Below are 16,370 nucleotides of genomic sequence, written 5' to 3'. Positions count from 1 at the left end.
GAGGCACATCTACATAGATTACCTGCATCTGCACACAAACTCAATTACATTGAGTTAATTAAGATAATTCAATATTTTGTCCACCATTGTTCCCTCTTGCATTTATCATTGTGTCTTTCTTTGTCCAAGTGGTTTCATATATTGTGTCATTAAGGGAACTCTTGCTCATGATAAATTTAAAATCTTCAACCTTAAAAGACATTTAAAAAGAGTTTAACATTTTAAAAAGGTATAAAATTATTATTTTGATTTACATTTTTTTTACAAGTTGAATGGGAAGATTCAGGGTTTAAGACAGCCACCTCCCAATAGAAAGCACCCTATAAATGATGATTTTGTATATTTTAGCTTATTACTACCTTGTATCATTGTAAAAATCTATGGCTCAAATTGTACTTATATAGTCTTTTTCACTATGAGATCACACTTTGAACTTATTCTTTTTGAAGAATTAGGAACTCATTTTCTCAGTTTTAATGAAACCTTGTACCTTCACAATGATAACTTTAGAGGAGAAGACAAAAAACATATATTTCCAAGTAATTTTGAACCATTTCCATCCTATTAAATTTTAATACAATGCAATATATATATTCATATTGATATATACATACATACACACTGTGGCCTACATCAAGGTAAAGCTCTTGACCCACTTTGATTATGAAGCTTTTGGATCCAGTTTGTTCCACTCTGATTTTATTTCACTGTAGAGAAACCAAATTTAAAGTCAGGCAGAGGTGCAGGACACTAAAGAACACTGAAAACTAAAATCAACGTCTGCACACTGTTTCACATCAAAGCTCCATTATGTATCAGTGCATTCTTGCACTTCAGTCTTCAGAACAGCTGTGTTATCAAACATAAAGAGAGGCTATCAATGACATCACAAGGCTACCTGTCCATTTATTTTCAATACAATGTCCTCTGTTTTTCAGAACATTGGGACAATGATCAGCGAGACAAAGATCTGCCTGCGCACAGAAACAACCAAGTCCTCGGTGCCAGATGCTTTCCTAGTTTGTGCTTGTGTTTTTTTTTTTTACAGTTATGTTATGAGTGATTTTAATATTTTATAAAAACATCAGTTTTCTTCATATTTTTTTTCATATTCCGTATTTTGCTGAGCGTGATGTCCAGAGCATTTAAGGGGGTGTCCATCGATACGGAAGGCCATTTCAGGTGCCATAACTTTGATGACGCCCAAACCATCAAAACACCAGCACCTTCTGTGTTTTCCAGAAGACCACCTGGACCACCACCAAGTCTTTATCCTCCCCCCTTTTAGCATTTTTATTACGTATGTAAAACATTACACATCCCCCAGATTTCATTAATCCGTGCTAAGAGTATATTTTCCCTCCTTTCTCTGTCTTTTTCTCTATCCGTTATGCAGGGGTCCTGTGCAGCATCTGTCCTGGACATTTCAGACAGAAGAAGAGCCTGAACTTTATGAAGACTCCATTCCTCCTGGATTAGAGACTGCAGACAACAGATGGAGCTGGACTTCATGGACAAAGAGGACTTTATAAGTTTCTGGACCACGTCAGAGGATCAGCATCTTCTCAGATTAAGGATGAAGTTTTGTCTTCATAAAACTTCTCAGGAAGACATTATCATTCATTGTCCTCCTTAGGAGTTCTCTACGACCCTCTCCCAGAAAGCGAACCTTTTTTCAGTGTCTGGGCTACATCAGATACTGTCTGTCTTCTCAGATTAATGATAAAGCTTTGATCTAAGCACACCTAAGAGACATTAAGATCCACATCATGGGGAAAAGACATGAAGAGGACCAGAGGAGGACACTTGTAGTCTTTAATCGTCATCGCTTACATCATTATCAGCTTTGTCATCATCATCAGCACCATCACCATCATCACTCTGTTCCTGAAGAAGAGGAAGGCTGGACAAAATCAGCATCTCTGGTGTACTTAACATCATCACTATCAAACATCATTTTGGACATTGTTGGAATCAACTTCTTGGAGAAGCATGCACATGGTCCATGAGACGTGGACGAAGCCGCAGGACTTCAGCTTTTAATCATACGTTAAACCACCAACCAGCTTGTCAGTGTCAAGGCTGTGTATAAACTTTTCACATGGACTTTCACTGAGAATCGGTCAGAAGCCTTCCTGGCCTGCATGCTAGACTGTTGGCTGTAGTCCAGTCTCTGTTTTTTGTCTATAACTAACAGTTTGGCTTCTATTCTAGGACATTGATATCATTGTTATCATTTCTTTTACATGAAACAAAGATAACATAATTATTACTGGACAATCATGAAGCACTTCAATAATCTTGAATAATCTTTTCCTTTTAATACTTTCTATGTACTACTCGGTAAATTGGTTTCTGTTACTGTATTCATTACAACCTTGTTCATATTTTACAGCAGATAATAATTTTCCAGTTGCAAAGAAATGATTGTCTTTTTTCTGTTTTCACATGCTGTATTTCTTATTATTAGTGAGGCCTACACTCCAGATGATTATTAATGTTCTCAACATTCAAATAATATTATTTGAGTAAGTGTGTATTTTCATCCTGATTTCTTCCTCATGTGCAATAAGTGCTTTTAGATTAGTCATTTATGACTAACATCAGAATGTACACATGTACAAATGAATCTATTCAATTTCATTTAAATTATTGCAGTGTGAGTAAAAGAATAATTGTGAAAAAAATTAAATACTTTATTATGTGTTCAGTCATGTGTTCGTGTTACATCATTAGCTGGGACTGGTGCATGTTTTGATGGTCATCTACAAATATGTACTTATTCATATCTTTCAAATGGAAAGCTGAGGCACATCTACATAGATTACCTGCATCTGCACACAAACTCAATTACAATTTTCATTGATAAGATATTTTGTCCACCATTGTTCCCTCTTGTATTTATCATTGTGTCTTTCTTTGTCCAAGTGGTTTCATAAGTAATTGGCACTGAATCACTCATAGAAAACATATTGATTGTTTCATTACAGTTTATTTTCAGGACTTTTTGGGTGTAATGATTTTGTGTGTCCACAAATACAGTAATATAACATCCATAACCTTCACTGAAGGTGACAAACTCAAGACAATTCTGGGTTGGAGAGCCTTAAAGTCACTCACAAAAGAATGCATTCAGCTAATGTAGCTTAAGGAATATTACTCTCATACAAGCAGCATCGAAAAGAGCAGAATCTAAAAACAGTTTCATAGATCTCACTCCATAGGAGAGGAAAGTGCTGTATTAAAGAATGTCACAGACATTTTACACTGAAGAATTCAGATTTAAACTTTAAACACAAATGATTCTTACACAGGGAGAGAAAGAAGAGCAAAAGATTTCATTCATTAAAAGCAGATTTCAAACAACCTGCAGAGACTATAAACCCAATATGAGCTTAGTTTATCCATTCAAACAAAGATATTCTGATTACACAGTAAGAATATGATAAAGATTCCCAAACTGGAAACATTTCCTCATGTTTATATAGAATGAACGTAAAATCAGAGGAATTACATTCCTACAATCTTAGGAAACTTAGTCGATGTCAGTCTCACAGTGACATGTTAGTGTGTATGTAATGGTAAAGGGTCCACAGGGCTCTAGCAGGGTCTCCAGATCACAGTACAGGCTGGAGTTTCCTCATTGCTGCTGATGTGGCATGGTGAGGAAGTGGCTCAGCAGTCTTCTCTGGGAGTCTGAACTGAGACAGGAAGATGATGGCTTCCTGCACACACCTGCTGTAGCCTTCATGGCTGCAGTGGTGCAGACATGTCATGGGACTGTTGCTGCAGCTTCTACTGCTGCTACTGATGTGTTATGAAATTAACTGTCATCTCCAGAATCCTCAGCCCTGGAGAGACTTGAGCTTCTCAATGCTGCTGTTGATGTGTGCTCTGCGCATCTTCTCCACTATTCCACTACTTCCTCAGCTAGAGAGAGAGAAAAGAAATATTTGTTAATTACACTAATCAACCTTTTCTGCTTTAATGCAGACAGAATATAGAACTGAAGTCCATGATATACGGGTGAGTATATTTACCTTGTTTGTTAGAGGAAGATACTGTTTGGAGGAGTTGAGAGCTGCAGTGATTGTAGGAGGCACTGCCTGTGAGTCTTCTGCTGAGCTCTCTGTGAGGAGAAGACGTGAGCTGTGCTGAGTTCTCTCTGTCTCTACCTCCTCTATTTATACTCTCCAATCTCCATATGAATGTGTGAGGCTTGGCTTTGCTGGAGGTTCTCACAGTCTGCAGCCAATGGGGGAGCTTGAATGACACTAAAGAACAGAGGACTGCCACATGCTCAGTGAAGTGGGTATTACTCAAACAATGAGCGCAGTTCTGGACAGCAGGTGGAAGGGTGTGTACTGAGTACAGAGAATGTGTGGGAAAATAGAGATACCACCTCCACATAGCCTGATATTCAGAGTCACTCTATGACAAATTTCACAGTACGTTTGCTTCTCATCGGAATACACAGAACATTTTGTCTTTCGGCCTTTTTTTATTGTGCGATTAATTTTAATATTAAAATAAATGTTACATTGCTGTATAATTCAATTAAGTCAGAATTGTTCACTGTGGTGGTCTCTAAAAGCTACCTCACGTTATTATTACATGAAATGGAAACACACACACACACACACATATATATATATATATATATATATATATATATACATTACATGAAACATGAATATGTTTTCAGATGCATAAAACAACATTGACTGATGCTGACCTAAAATGCATTTGTAAAAAATTCAGTCATGATATAGAGGTTTTTGCAGAAAGTTGTAAGAGAAAAAGTATTAAATTGTTTTTTTTTTTAGCTTTACCGCTTTTTACTATTAACAACATATGAAAACTTAGAAGAAACATGTAGGTTCCTTGGTTGTTGTCATAAATAAATTGGTCTGTATGAGCATTGTAGACAGTGTGAGCCTATCATTACTACTGTAAAGAAATTCAAAGCAGTACGTTTATGTATTATTATAATTGTATACTTATTTCTTATCAAAATAATTTGAATGACTTTGCAACACAGTGATACACTTATGAAGCAATTCAGAAAATTGGTGGAACTATTCCTTTAAGCAGACTGCCGACCTGTCCAGTGCGTATCCTGTCTTCTCCCCGATGACCGCTGGTTTGGGCTCCAGCACCCCTCGTAATGCAGAAGGAGAAGCGGCTAGAAGATGTGTGTGTGTGAGTGTGTGTATTCCTTTAAGCAACTACTTTGCATTCTTGTCCTGTACATGTACAATGAAAGTAATATGTGAGCTATGTAGTTACGAGTGTGAAAAATTGGTTCCATGTATTTATACTTAGTGTTTACGTAAATAAATGAATTAAGTAAATACATTTTGACAAATTAAGACACAAAACGTGTTTGTCTCAGTCATGAACAGTGACAGATTAGTCATATTAATATTGAACAAAGTTGTATGCTGACACGAATTCCAACACACTACAGATGTCCATCAACAGCAGCCCTTGAATGAGCCCTTGCTGACCACAGGAGTGAGTGAGCTATAGAGGAGTGTGAGCGCTCTCTCCAGAGCTTACCCACACTCTTCTCATTCACACACACAGCTGAACAGAAGTGTGCCTCATTACATGCAGTTCAGCATATGCCAAGATCTCGACAGAGACCCCCAAAATCAGGCAGCTTCAATCAAATGAATCTTCAGTTAATCAATCTATCTTGATTAATGTTCTAGTATTTTTATTAATATACCAACAACAATAGGAACTACAGAAGTAAAATAGAAAACAAAGCAAGTGTCCTGGAGAGCATTCAAACATAACATATCAACATAAACTTTACTTAACAAGCTTATTTTTCCAGCGCCTACATTTAGTTTTGCATACCAAAACATTTTTAAGAAACCAACAACTTTGTGACATTTTCAGTAGGTAAAAAAATAATAACTGTTTTCTGTTGTTTTGATTAAACACAAAATGAGTAAACAAGCTTTACTGTCAGTGTTCTATGTAGTGTTTGGCCAATTAGGGGGCATTTGTAATAATACCAGTTATTGTTCAAACGTGCCTTTGTTGATCCCTGTACCGGAAGAGTGTGTGAAAGCCATAGAGAGCATTGAGAACTCTTAGCATGAGCAAATGAGTAATTACTCAAGTTCATCTTGGAAACTTTTTTTTCTTTCCTAGAAATATAGACATGAGAAAAGTTACAATAACACCACACCCTAGTACTAATATTTCAAAATTTCTAACGCTACGACATACTACACTGCTACTAATGTACTATGTGAGCGGCACGTGCTGTTTCACCAATTAACCTCATAATGTTAAGCGACAGAGCTTGAGGTCTCCACTTTCTCACATGCTTCTCTTTCTCACACACCCTTCCACCTGCTGTCCAGAACTGCGCTCATTGTTTCCTGAGTAATACACACTTCACTGAGCATGTGACAGTCCTCTGTTCTTTAGTGTCATTCAAGCTCCCCCCATCGGCTGCAGACTGTGAGAACCTCCAGCAAAGCCAAGCCTCACACATTCATATGGAGATTGGAGAGTATAAATAGAGGAGGGAGAGACAGAGAGAACTCAGCACAGCTCATGTCTTCTCCTCACAGAGAGCTCAGCCATGACTCCTACAATCACTGCAGCTCTCATCTCCTCCAAACAGCATCTTCCTCTAACAAACAAGGTAAATATACTCACCCGTATATCATGGACTTCAGTTCTATATTCTGTCTGCATTTAAACAGAAAAGGTTGATTAGTGTAATGAACAAATATTTCTTTTCTCTCTCTCTAGCTGAGGAAGCCAGTAGTGGAGAAGATGCGCAGAGAACGCATCAACAGCAGCATTGAGAAGCTCAAGTCTCTCCTGGGCAGAGAATTCCTAAAGCAGCAGCCAGATTCCAGACAGGAGAAAGCCGACATCCTGGAGATGACGGTTCATTTCCTGATGCAACAGCAGAAGCAGCAGCAGCGAGAGCAGCAGTCCTACAACTCTGTCTGCTCCGCTTCAGCCAGTGAAGGCTACGGCAGGTGTGTGCAGGAGGCCATCATCTTCCTGTCTCAGTGTGGAGTTCAGACTCCATCCCAGAGAAGACTGCTGAGCCACTTCCTCACCATGCAGCCTTCCATGGAGAAAAGCACAAGTGTCTTGCCCATCGGTTCTCCAGTCTGCAACATCAGCAGCAAAGAGGAAACTCCAGCCCCTACTGCGCTCTGGAGACCCTGGTAGAGCAACCAAGACAAAACGCATGAACGCTTATGCCATGGACAGTTCAACAGTCTAACTGTTATCACAGTTAACCAAGAGTTTTGGTTTATCTTTATTAAGACTATTGTCTGTGTTCCCAGTTGGGAAGTTGCATGAAATTTGAAGGATTCCTGCCATGAGCAGATCATAGTAGCTGTTATCAGAGCTTTGTCACTATCTACTAGTTTAGTAGAATGATGCTTCTGCTTCGTAACAATTGTACATTGTTGAATTATGTCTCATATTGAGATTCGTTGTGTTTTTGTTTCTATGGAACCACCGATATCGATCGATTGGATCTCATATGTTGAATTATTTTCTTGTTTGAAATGCTTATATGCTTCCTTTATCACACTGATAAAAATGTATTTGTGCTCTTTATATTTGAGAGGTGGAATTTTTGTGTCTCTAAATTACATTGGTTTTCTCGTCACTTTACTCAAAGCGATAATTATAAAGATGCTGAGCATCATCTACATCTACATCAATAAAAATAGAGAAATATAGTACTCGTGTCTGTCATATTTTTTATGTCATGTGCATCACCGATTAAAACACCTCAACAGGGAGTATGTGCTGTAACTTTTTTATTCTAAGATTATATTAAAAATTATATTTGGTGAATGGAGGAACAGTAAAGTGAGAATCTCATCGTACAGTGTAACTGCCTGTTTCTGCTGTGCATATGACTGTAACGAGGAGCGATGAGGAGGCGGACACATATGCAGAGAAAAGCAAGATTTATTCGGGGCAAATCCAGGGTCGTGGTCGATACAGTCCAGGTTCAGGTAGCCAGTACAAAGAGCAGGAGGGACAGACATGACAAAGAACACAGAAATCCAAATACTTAACACTTCAAACAGAACAAGCAAAATATCCAACACATTAAACATATCCAAAAAATTAAACAAAGACCAGCACTAGACTAAGGAAAACACAGGGCTTAAATACAAGAGGGCTAACGAGGATTCACAAGACACAGGTGGAAAACAGGTGAAAACAATTGAGGGCGGAGACAAGAAACAAGGGGCAGAACTGGTAGGAAACCAAACAAAGAAGCACATGGACAGGACTAAAAGTTAAACAAAAGCACATGAGGAGACTGGGAGGGGCCAACCGTGACAATGACAATAAAGCTCTTGAATTTTATGCATTATTTTTTTTCCAATATGTTCAATTCAGCAAAGAAACAGTAGTTATGCTTTAAAATGTGCGTTCCTGTCCAATAAGAACATTTGACTGGCACACCAAAACTTTTGCAGATGACTGCATATTTTAGTGAGCGTGGTTTGTATCACTCAAAGCCCACACTTGCACTACTAGACACTGGATCACCTGCCATTTCTTGGGTAATTATATGTTTTATATATATATATATATATATATATATATATATATATATATATATATATATATACTAACGCTGCTATATTACATTTCCTGACAAAATATTAAGAAACTGTAGTGCAAAATGTTTTTCAATAATACAAATATGTAACATACTATGGTAAAGCATTACACTTGCGTTGGTTCTATAAGTTCTTCACATCATATGAAAGAATAGGCAAATTTACAACATGAGAAATCTTGGGGAAGTCTTGGGAGCACATCAGCCCTTAAGGTCCAGATGGTCTTGCTATGTGTAAGGTCTCCCCCTTGAACAAAGGGAGATCAAACACCATGGCTAATGTGATGTGTAACAGGACACACTTCTTTTGTCCCTTTATTGAGGGCAGTGAATGAATGGACTGTGGGAAAGAGAAGATAGTCCTCTCACACAGAATGCATGGGAATCTCACCACAACCCTGCCTTTGCAAGAGCAATTCCCATACTACAGAGTTACAGGTGGTTCAACAAGCAGCATACGTGTATATGCATAGAATTTGTAGACAAAATTAAAATAGGTTTTAAGTTAAAACTCTCTCAAAACCATGAAAGCTTCTTCACAAACTCAAAAACAATAAGTGTATAGACAGTACAGCAAATTTAATGATTTAAAAAAGTGCCCACATATAATGCCAAAATAATGATTTATTTTTTTGGGCAACTCAGGCCCACACCTGAACAGCATTTCTGTTTGTTACTAAACAATAAACCAGTTATCATTTCTAATGAGCCATTCAGATAATTGGCTTGCTTTTTAGGTTTATTCAGCCTTGACCACACACAGGGTGGTGGGAACTTGGGTAAAGCTCTTAGGCTTGTCATGGCCATGTGGCCTTGGCAAGTGAAAGCCAACTCATGCCCACCTGTTGCCTGTGCATTTACAAATGGCCTTGGGTTATCTGCTGCCGACAAACACAAAAGCCATGAGAGCATCAGTGTCAATGCACTATAGTTGATAGAGAGTTCAGCTGATTTGAAAAGTCCAAATACATCCAAACATGTTCTTTATCTGAGAAGACGATATGGCTTTTATATTGTTAAATTAACCATCATTGTTGAACATTTGTTGAAGCGTGGCTTACACTTAATAGAACAACTGTGAAATGCCCCCATTTCATTTTCTTACTTCATTGTCTGAGGAATTAGTCACTTTGATTCACAGGACTCCACGGCAGTGGACAGCAGGTTTGGTACTTTCTCACACTCGACCAGCCAACCAGACTGCCTCTTTGTTGAGACAATGGGAGGCATCAGTCATGCTTGTGCTCGTCTTAAGAATTGAGGCTGTGTGTCCGTGGTCGGGGTGAGGAGTGTGGGAGACAAATGCCCAAACTGGGAAGCAAAAAGCAGGGCAGTAGAGCTAACCCCACCCCACCCATCTCCAAACATGAGGCCGCTGTTGAAGCGTCATCAAATTCAGCTACTTTCTGAGGCTGTATATAGACAGGCCTGTTTCAGAACACTGGGTAAATTAATTTGCATTTCATGCAGTCCTCCTGACATATACACTAGTCTTAGTAGTTGGCAGAGGTGGGCAATAACGATTTACACAGTTCCGTGTACTTAAGTAAGTTAAATAAAAACTTACTTCGCTACTTATTTTTTAACCAAGAAAAAAAATCACATAATTAGGAATATCTTTACTTGGGTGAGCTTAGGCTGATCTATGCACCTCTGATAGTAGGCTATTAGGAAGGTAAGAAGGAAATCTTAAAACTGTTAAACGTTTACCAGAGGACTTTTAATGTGGAAAAAGTCGGTGTCATGTTACCATGGTTACCGTCAGCGTATGGTCACATGGATTTTAATAACTTAGACCTAGAAAATGTTTTCTTTCTTTTATAATTTTCCATGTCGGTTAAATTCGAGTCCTGGTGTATGTATTCGTCTTTTTCTGGCTACCTAAAGCCTTTCTGCCTGTCCTCTCGCGAGAGCGTCAACTGCTTATTGAACTGTTTATTGACAGTGAGTTTAGCTGAAGTGGCCTGTTGGAGCTCTGCACAGTTGTGTATGCGCGCTCTCACGCTTTCCCCCGTGTGCCACGGTCATATTTTAATCCGTCTGACCGTCAGATCCGGACTGGCCACGTGGACGTGACAGCTTTGTCAGATCTCAATGTGAGGCTGGCTAACTGCAGCTGCCCTTTGATGTGCACACGCTTCGACCACGTGCCATTAACGCACCTTTGTGTTAGTCACGCTCCTGTAAGGTAGCAGTGAGACACACGGCAGACTTTAAATTGACAACAAGGGTGACAGTTTGGTCTAACAGTAATGGGGGAGATAGTAGCAACTTGCATTTATTTATTTACACATAACGTTACTTAGAATAAATAATACTTTTACTTATTCTTAATGGAGAATTCCGCCGAGTTTTAAAATCTTTCTTTGCAATAGAGATGATAGAAACCAGGGAACAATATCCATAACACAAATATAGGCCTTCTATTGCTTATCCAAAATGACCATTGAGCCTGTAGTTCTTATATGTAATGTTGAAAATGGTAAGAAAATGTTTTTTCTTGGGGTACTGTTTTGCCCCACAGCATCCTAGATGTACCTCTCTGACAATAATATGATTGGCTATTGGTCATTTGGTCATTTCAGACCAAAATCTCATTGCAAAATGATCAAGAAAACCATGCCCATTTTATGTCATAACATTACACACATCGGACGTCTGGTTCCCATCACCACCACTGTGAACATTTGTGACTGTTGATCTTTCAAAAATGGAGCATTTCATATCAAACTACTCTGAATGTCTTCTTTACATCTTAAAAATTAAACTATATGAATATTTTTAATTGATGGAATTCCCTTTGAAGTACTTTTTAAGCTACTTGTAAGGGAAGCACTATTTTTTGGTCTGTGTCATTTCGGTCATTCAGATTGACTTCCTAATCATTTTTTTTTGTGCATAATTGTGTTCTATTTGGTTGGTGACAGCAACTAGACTGTGCTGCTGTTGCTTACGTCTCTCACATCTGAGCTTAAGCATTTTTAGTAAATATCACATATTGTTTTAGAAGTTTATTGAGAACAATTCCTATGCACAAAATCACTGGCCTCATGGGTAACTCAGTGGCTGCTTGGGTAGTTTTTTTGGCCTCATATGAAGTTGTAAGGTGGTTAAAGAGAGCAGTTAAGGTCAACAGTTAACCCTGGAAGCATTTCAGCAGCTATTGCAGACAACACATTTGTTCATACCATTAGGCCTGTGGTGTATATAGCTGCTAGAAACCCAAGGGGCTTCACAAAATTATCGTATAATGTAAACCAGCCAAACAACTGCTGGCCCTGAACGTTATCCAGCGCGTACGACAAAGTTCTCAGATAATAAAAGTGGCATGCCTCTGATACCTTGGGAAACTTTCTCCTAACAGAAGACATGCACCCAGTTAACCATAAAATGAATGGCCTCTATTGTTGTAATGAGCCGGCCCTCTGGTCTCAGAGTGTGGGAAAAGCAATCCAGTGCAAGCCACATGACTTTGTAATGGAAATGCCTGGCTATAAATACAGCAGCCTGTCCCTCTCAGGGTCCCACAATCTATTCTGCAGCCTGAGAGAAAGAAATTCCAAGACAGATGAGATGGCTCCACACTCAACTACTCTCTTCAACTTTGACCACATGAGATTCAGCGATAAGGACAGATTTAAGGTGTGTTTCTCTCTTTATAAGCTTTTAAGTTTTTCTTGTTCTTAATTTTACAATATGTTTTACTGATGAACGTTCTAACCAAATGCTTTCAATCTGCCTTAGCTTAGAAAGCCAATTGTAGAGAAGATGCGCCGGGACCGCATCAACAGCTGCATCGACCAGCTCAAGAAATTGCTGGAGAAAGAGCTCCACAGCCAAGACCCCAGCACCAAGCTGGAGAAAGCCGACATCCTGGAGATGACGGTCAGCTTCTTGAAGCAGCAGCAGCAGCTGCCGGCAGTGCTAGCCCAGAGGGACTATAACGAAGGCTATTCGCACTGCTGGAGGGAGTCTCTGCACTTCCTTAACATCCATTCAAGCAGAGGACAACCAGCCCAGGAACTCCAGCAGCTCCACCAAGCTCAGAGGTCTGCCAGCACAGAGCTCAGCTGCAGCCCACCTTCACCCAGCAACAGCTCTACCTCCAGCTCCAAGCACAGTCTAACTGCTCAGCAGCAACAGCAGCCTGGCAGGCCTGTCTGGAGGCCCTGGTAAAGAACTGAAAGAAAGATTGTTGAAACCTGAGGGACAGTGATGTTCATGTGCCTCACTAAAGTAGGAAATATTCATTCCAGAATTTAAGCTTGACATGTTTTGTCATCATATTGATTGGCAAAACCTTGATGTGAAAATTTGTGGGCAATTTTTTTGCCAGTGAGAAAACAGGCTTTAATGATAACTCTGGCCTTATTAGTTCTGTAATAATGGCTCTTAATGGGATATTGAACACATATCATTTTTCTAATGTTTTTAACTTCTGTTAGAGCAAGTGGTTTGTACTGTGTGATGTCTGTATATATGGCTAATGTTGACTCCAGTGGAGTATTTATGGTATACAAATCAGATCTATGAATTTGTGTTGTATTGACAAGTGTTGCAGAGAAGATTTCTCTCTTTGTGTTGAGAATTCAGCACAGTATATTCAGTACGGATTGAGGTAACCTTTGATAAAGGCACCAGTCCATCATGTGAGTGTGCATGTGGTACTTAATGTATTTTGTGTTTTGTTGTGATTGATTCTGTAAAACCAAGCTCTTGAACACTTCCTTACCTAATAAATTTTATTTTTCAAATAACTTGTTTTGCATGATGTCTTCTCTCTGAGACTTGCTGCCCATTTATGAAAGGAAAAAAAAACAGTATTTGCCATTTTATAAAGGGATGGATGAAATGACAATCTTTTATTGTATCGTGAACAAATACATCACAATGCAGTTTTCTCTGCACATTGTAAATATCTTGTGAATATTATTACTTAGTACAGTACTTAGTATAGTATAGTACTTCAAAACACAGTCCAACCTCATGTTCCATTGCAAACAGAGCATGTTCTGCTTAACTGGACTTACTGTACTTGCAACAAAAATCATTGTACTCACAGTTTTCGATAGCAATTTTTAAAGTGGCATTACTAATAATTTTGGTTCCTTATCAACTTATGAAACCTCAGAAAAACAAAATATCATAATACATAATGTGTATTATGAAAATGCGGCCCACCTTTATTCTATAAGATCCAAATTTTACTCTTACAGACATCACCATTACATCTTCAAAATAGCCTTAATGGAATAGATTTTTGCAAAGTGTTTGTATAATTAAATTAATTAGATGTATACAAAGTCATTCAGAGTGGTTTGAGGCTCTGTTCTGGAGAAACTTGCTGACTCAGCAGTTCACAGTGGTGGTGATTGGAGCCACATGTCCAATGAGTTTAATGCCTCTAAACAGTCCCTCAAAGACAGTTGTGACATGAAATGGTTACAAGTATTTTATAAATATGTTATTACATGTGTTATGATAGTTGTGAAAGATGAAGAATAGTGCTACATTAAAAAAAAAAAAACAACTTTCAAAAACTGAATACAATTATTTATGTTCTACATTTCACATACTATGCTGCCCTAAATCCAATAAAGCGGGATTAATTATGCTCTCTTAATATTGCAATATTCACAATATGTTCACAATATAATCACAATTAAGATCAGAAAAGTATATATTTAGGCATACAGTCAGCCCTAGCCTCAAGCATATATTATTAAATACATGCATGTTGAGAGGTATATGCAGAGCATTGTAAGGCAAAAGAGTGCCTAAAGAAAACGTTTTCCCCCCAGATTTTCCACTATTTTCACATTACCATCGGAAGACATTTAGGAAAAGTGGTCATTTTGGACAGTAGATAAAATGGTTATATTTGCACTGTAGATGTTTTAACCTCTAATTGCCAGTAAGCATCTCTATAGTTAACAGGCACTCGTGAGCACAGATGTTGTCTTGCAAAACATCTCTTAAATGCAGTCATTGAGCCTCTCGTCTACAGGCACACTTCTATTGTTCTAGCCCCCTGAGAGTGTTACACCCTGAAAAGAAGAGTAGTGTGGGAAACACACCCAGTCAGCCTACTCACACACTCCAGAGTCAATGGAGATGACCTCCTCTACGACAAAGAGCTTTTCATCCTGTCTTCGGCCCCCAGGCATTGTGTTTGAGTGTGTGTAAGTTTGTATGTGCATGTGCGTGCGTGTGTGTGTGTGTGTGTGTGTGTGTGTGTGTGCACTAAGAACAGTAGTAAGTGACTAATGTAGATTGACATGATGAATCTGAATGTATGATCCCACTGATGAGGTGAGGAAACATTGACTCAGAGTTTACTGTGCTCGCACTTCTAAAAGCAAAGTCTTAGCAATTGTGAAATTCTCTTAGGAGGGCAATGAACATTATTTTTCTCTATTTTTGTGTGTAAGATTATTGTTTTTACTTTAAGAACACTTACCTTTATCAGACTGACTTATTAGACTGTATTGTGACTATTGCGTCAATTATAAAATAATTATTAATATCAAAGTGCTTTTTCACTTCAAAACATGTACATTATCTTACTACAAAGATTTTGAGATGGTGTTTGTCATTTATGTCTTTTTGAAAGTCTTTGTATTACTTAATTAGCACAGCAAAAAAGCCAATCATTAAAACTAGAAAAAATAGAGATATAAATGCGGTAAGCAAAATGTTATTTTTTATGCTTATAAAAATTACACATAATCTCATCACAGTAAATATCTTAAAACTAGTAAAGTATACTAGTAAAATCTGAATTATATGTACATTATACACAGATTATATATTATATATGCATTGCCAAAAAAAGAAAAATCTCAAAAGTAGCAGTGTTCATAATGACCTAACTGAGCCTTAACACGAGTCCCTGAATCATGTGTGCAGTTGTATGAAGTTCGAATGTTGAATGAACCCCAGTCTTTCTGGGTTTTTTTCAAGTACATTGAGGAAAAAATATGAAATCTGGAAAAAAATACATTACTTTTAATGTAAGTCTATGGAAAGACTTTTTACCAAGTCATTTTGGTCCATTCATGATGAAATTTACACACACAATGTACAAGACAATATGCATTTTCAAATTCTGTTAAGGTTTTCTTTTGACAGCAGCAAGATATATATATATATATATATATATATATATATGCATATATTACTATTTACTATATTTTCGTACCAGCTTCAAGATAATTAAGATGTTGTGAAGAACTACATATTATTGCCTATTTTAAGATTTCATCATTCTGAGCAAATTAGCACAGATTTTTTTTTCATTTTCAACATATATCACGTTAGGTTTTAGTCAATGTTTTGTCCTTAATGTTTTTTAAGAGCTACTACTGATCAGTGGGACTTGAGGCCATCTGCTGTGCCACATATAAGGTCATTATTTAAAGCAGATGCCCAATTACACCATTTCCCAAGAAACTTGGAGTGAAACTGGGCACGCTTACCCGAGAATAGAGCTCAGAACAGATGGTAACTTGTGCCAGCTTAGACCATGGCACTGCTCTTTCGTCTGTTAACACAATTACCCTTTCTCCTCCATTCTACACGAGGGCAAGCATATGCCAAACAGATCAAGTGAAAAAGACAATCTCAGACCCAGCTGCCTCTAAAAGCAGTGAAACTAGGTTTCTGTTACGCTTTATTCTAAGAAAGTATGTGATTTAAAAAAAAAATGCCAAAGCTTTCAGCAGGGGTT

General features: G+C 38.0%; 2 protein-coding genes and 1 long non-coding RNA gene across 3 annotated transcripts; 2 read left to right on the top strand and 1 right to left on the bottom strand.

Moving 5' to 3' along the window:
* Positions 1 to 2,972: 2,972 nt before the first annotated feature.
* On the bottom strand, positions 2,973 to 4,149 carry LOC108432653. Its single transcript, XR_001858242.2, has 2 exons — positions 4,041 to 4,149; positions 2,973 to 3,930 (listed from the first exon to the last, which is right to left on the bottom strand). It is a non-coding gene; the product is annotated as an uncharacterized LOC108432653 (long non-coding RNA).
* A 2,417-nt stretch (positions 4,150 to 6,566) lies between these two features.
* On the top strand, positions 6,567 to 7,739 carry LOC108432643 (transcription factor HES-5-like). The gene is made up of 2 exons (XM_017706633.2): positions 6,567 to 6,670; positions 6,781 to 7,739. Exons 1-2 carry the CDS (start codon positions 6,608 to 6,610, stop codon positions 7,213 to 7,215), a joined length of 498 nt encoding a protein of 165 aa, XP_017562122.1. The 5' UTR covers positions 6,567 to 6,607; the 3' UTR covers positions 7,216 to 7,739.
* A 4,437-nt stretch (positions 7,740 to 12,176) lies between these two features.
* On the top strand, positions 12,177 to 13,398 carry her12 (hairy-related 12). The gene is made up of 2 exons (XM_017706621.2): positions 12,177 to 12,283; positions 12,386 to 13,398. Exons 1-2 carry the CDS (start codon positions 12,215 to 12,217, stop codon positions 12,815 to 12,817), a joined length of 501 nt encoding a protein of 166 aa, XP_017562110.1. The 5' UTR covers positions 12,177 to 12,214; the 3' UTR covers positions 12,818 to 13,398.
* The last annotated feature ends 2,972 nt before the right edge of the window (positions 13,399 to 16,370 follow it).

This window comes from Pygocentrus nattereri, chromosome 9, assembly GCF_015220715.1.
Source record: "Pygocentrus nattereri isolate fPygNat1 chromosome 9, fPygNat1.pri, whole genome shotgun sequence".
NCBI classification, from domain to species: Eukaryota; Metazoa; Chordata; class Actinopteri; order Characiformes; family Serrasalmidae; genus Pygocentrus; species Pygocentrus nattereri.
Note: the sequence above shows the minus strand (reverse complement) of the source record. Positions and strands in the feature narration are given on the sequence as shown.

Excerpts from the sequence above, each read along its gene's own strand:
- LOC108432643 (XM_017706633.2), top strand. The coding sequence starts at position 6,608 with ATGACTCCTACAATCACTGCAGCTCTCATCTCCTCCAAACAGCATCTT. Across the intron at positions 6,671-6,780 it reads ATCTTCCTCTAACAAACAAG|CTGAGGAAGCCAGTAGTGGA; the intron begins GTAAATATACTC and ends CTCTCTCTCTAG.
- her12 (XM_017706621.2), top strand. The coding sequence starts at position 12,215 with ATGGCTCCACACTCAACTACTCTCTTCAACTTTGACCACATGAGATTC. Across the intron at positions 12,284-12,385 it reads GCGATAAGGACAGATTTAAG|CTTAGAAAGCCAATTGTAGA; the intron begins GTGTGTTTCTCT and ends AATCTGCCTTAG.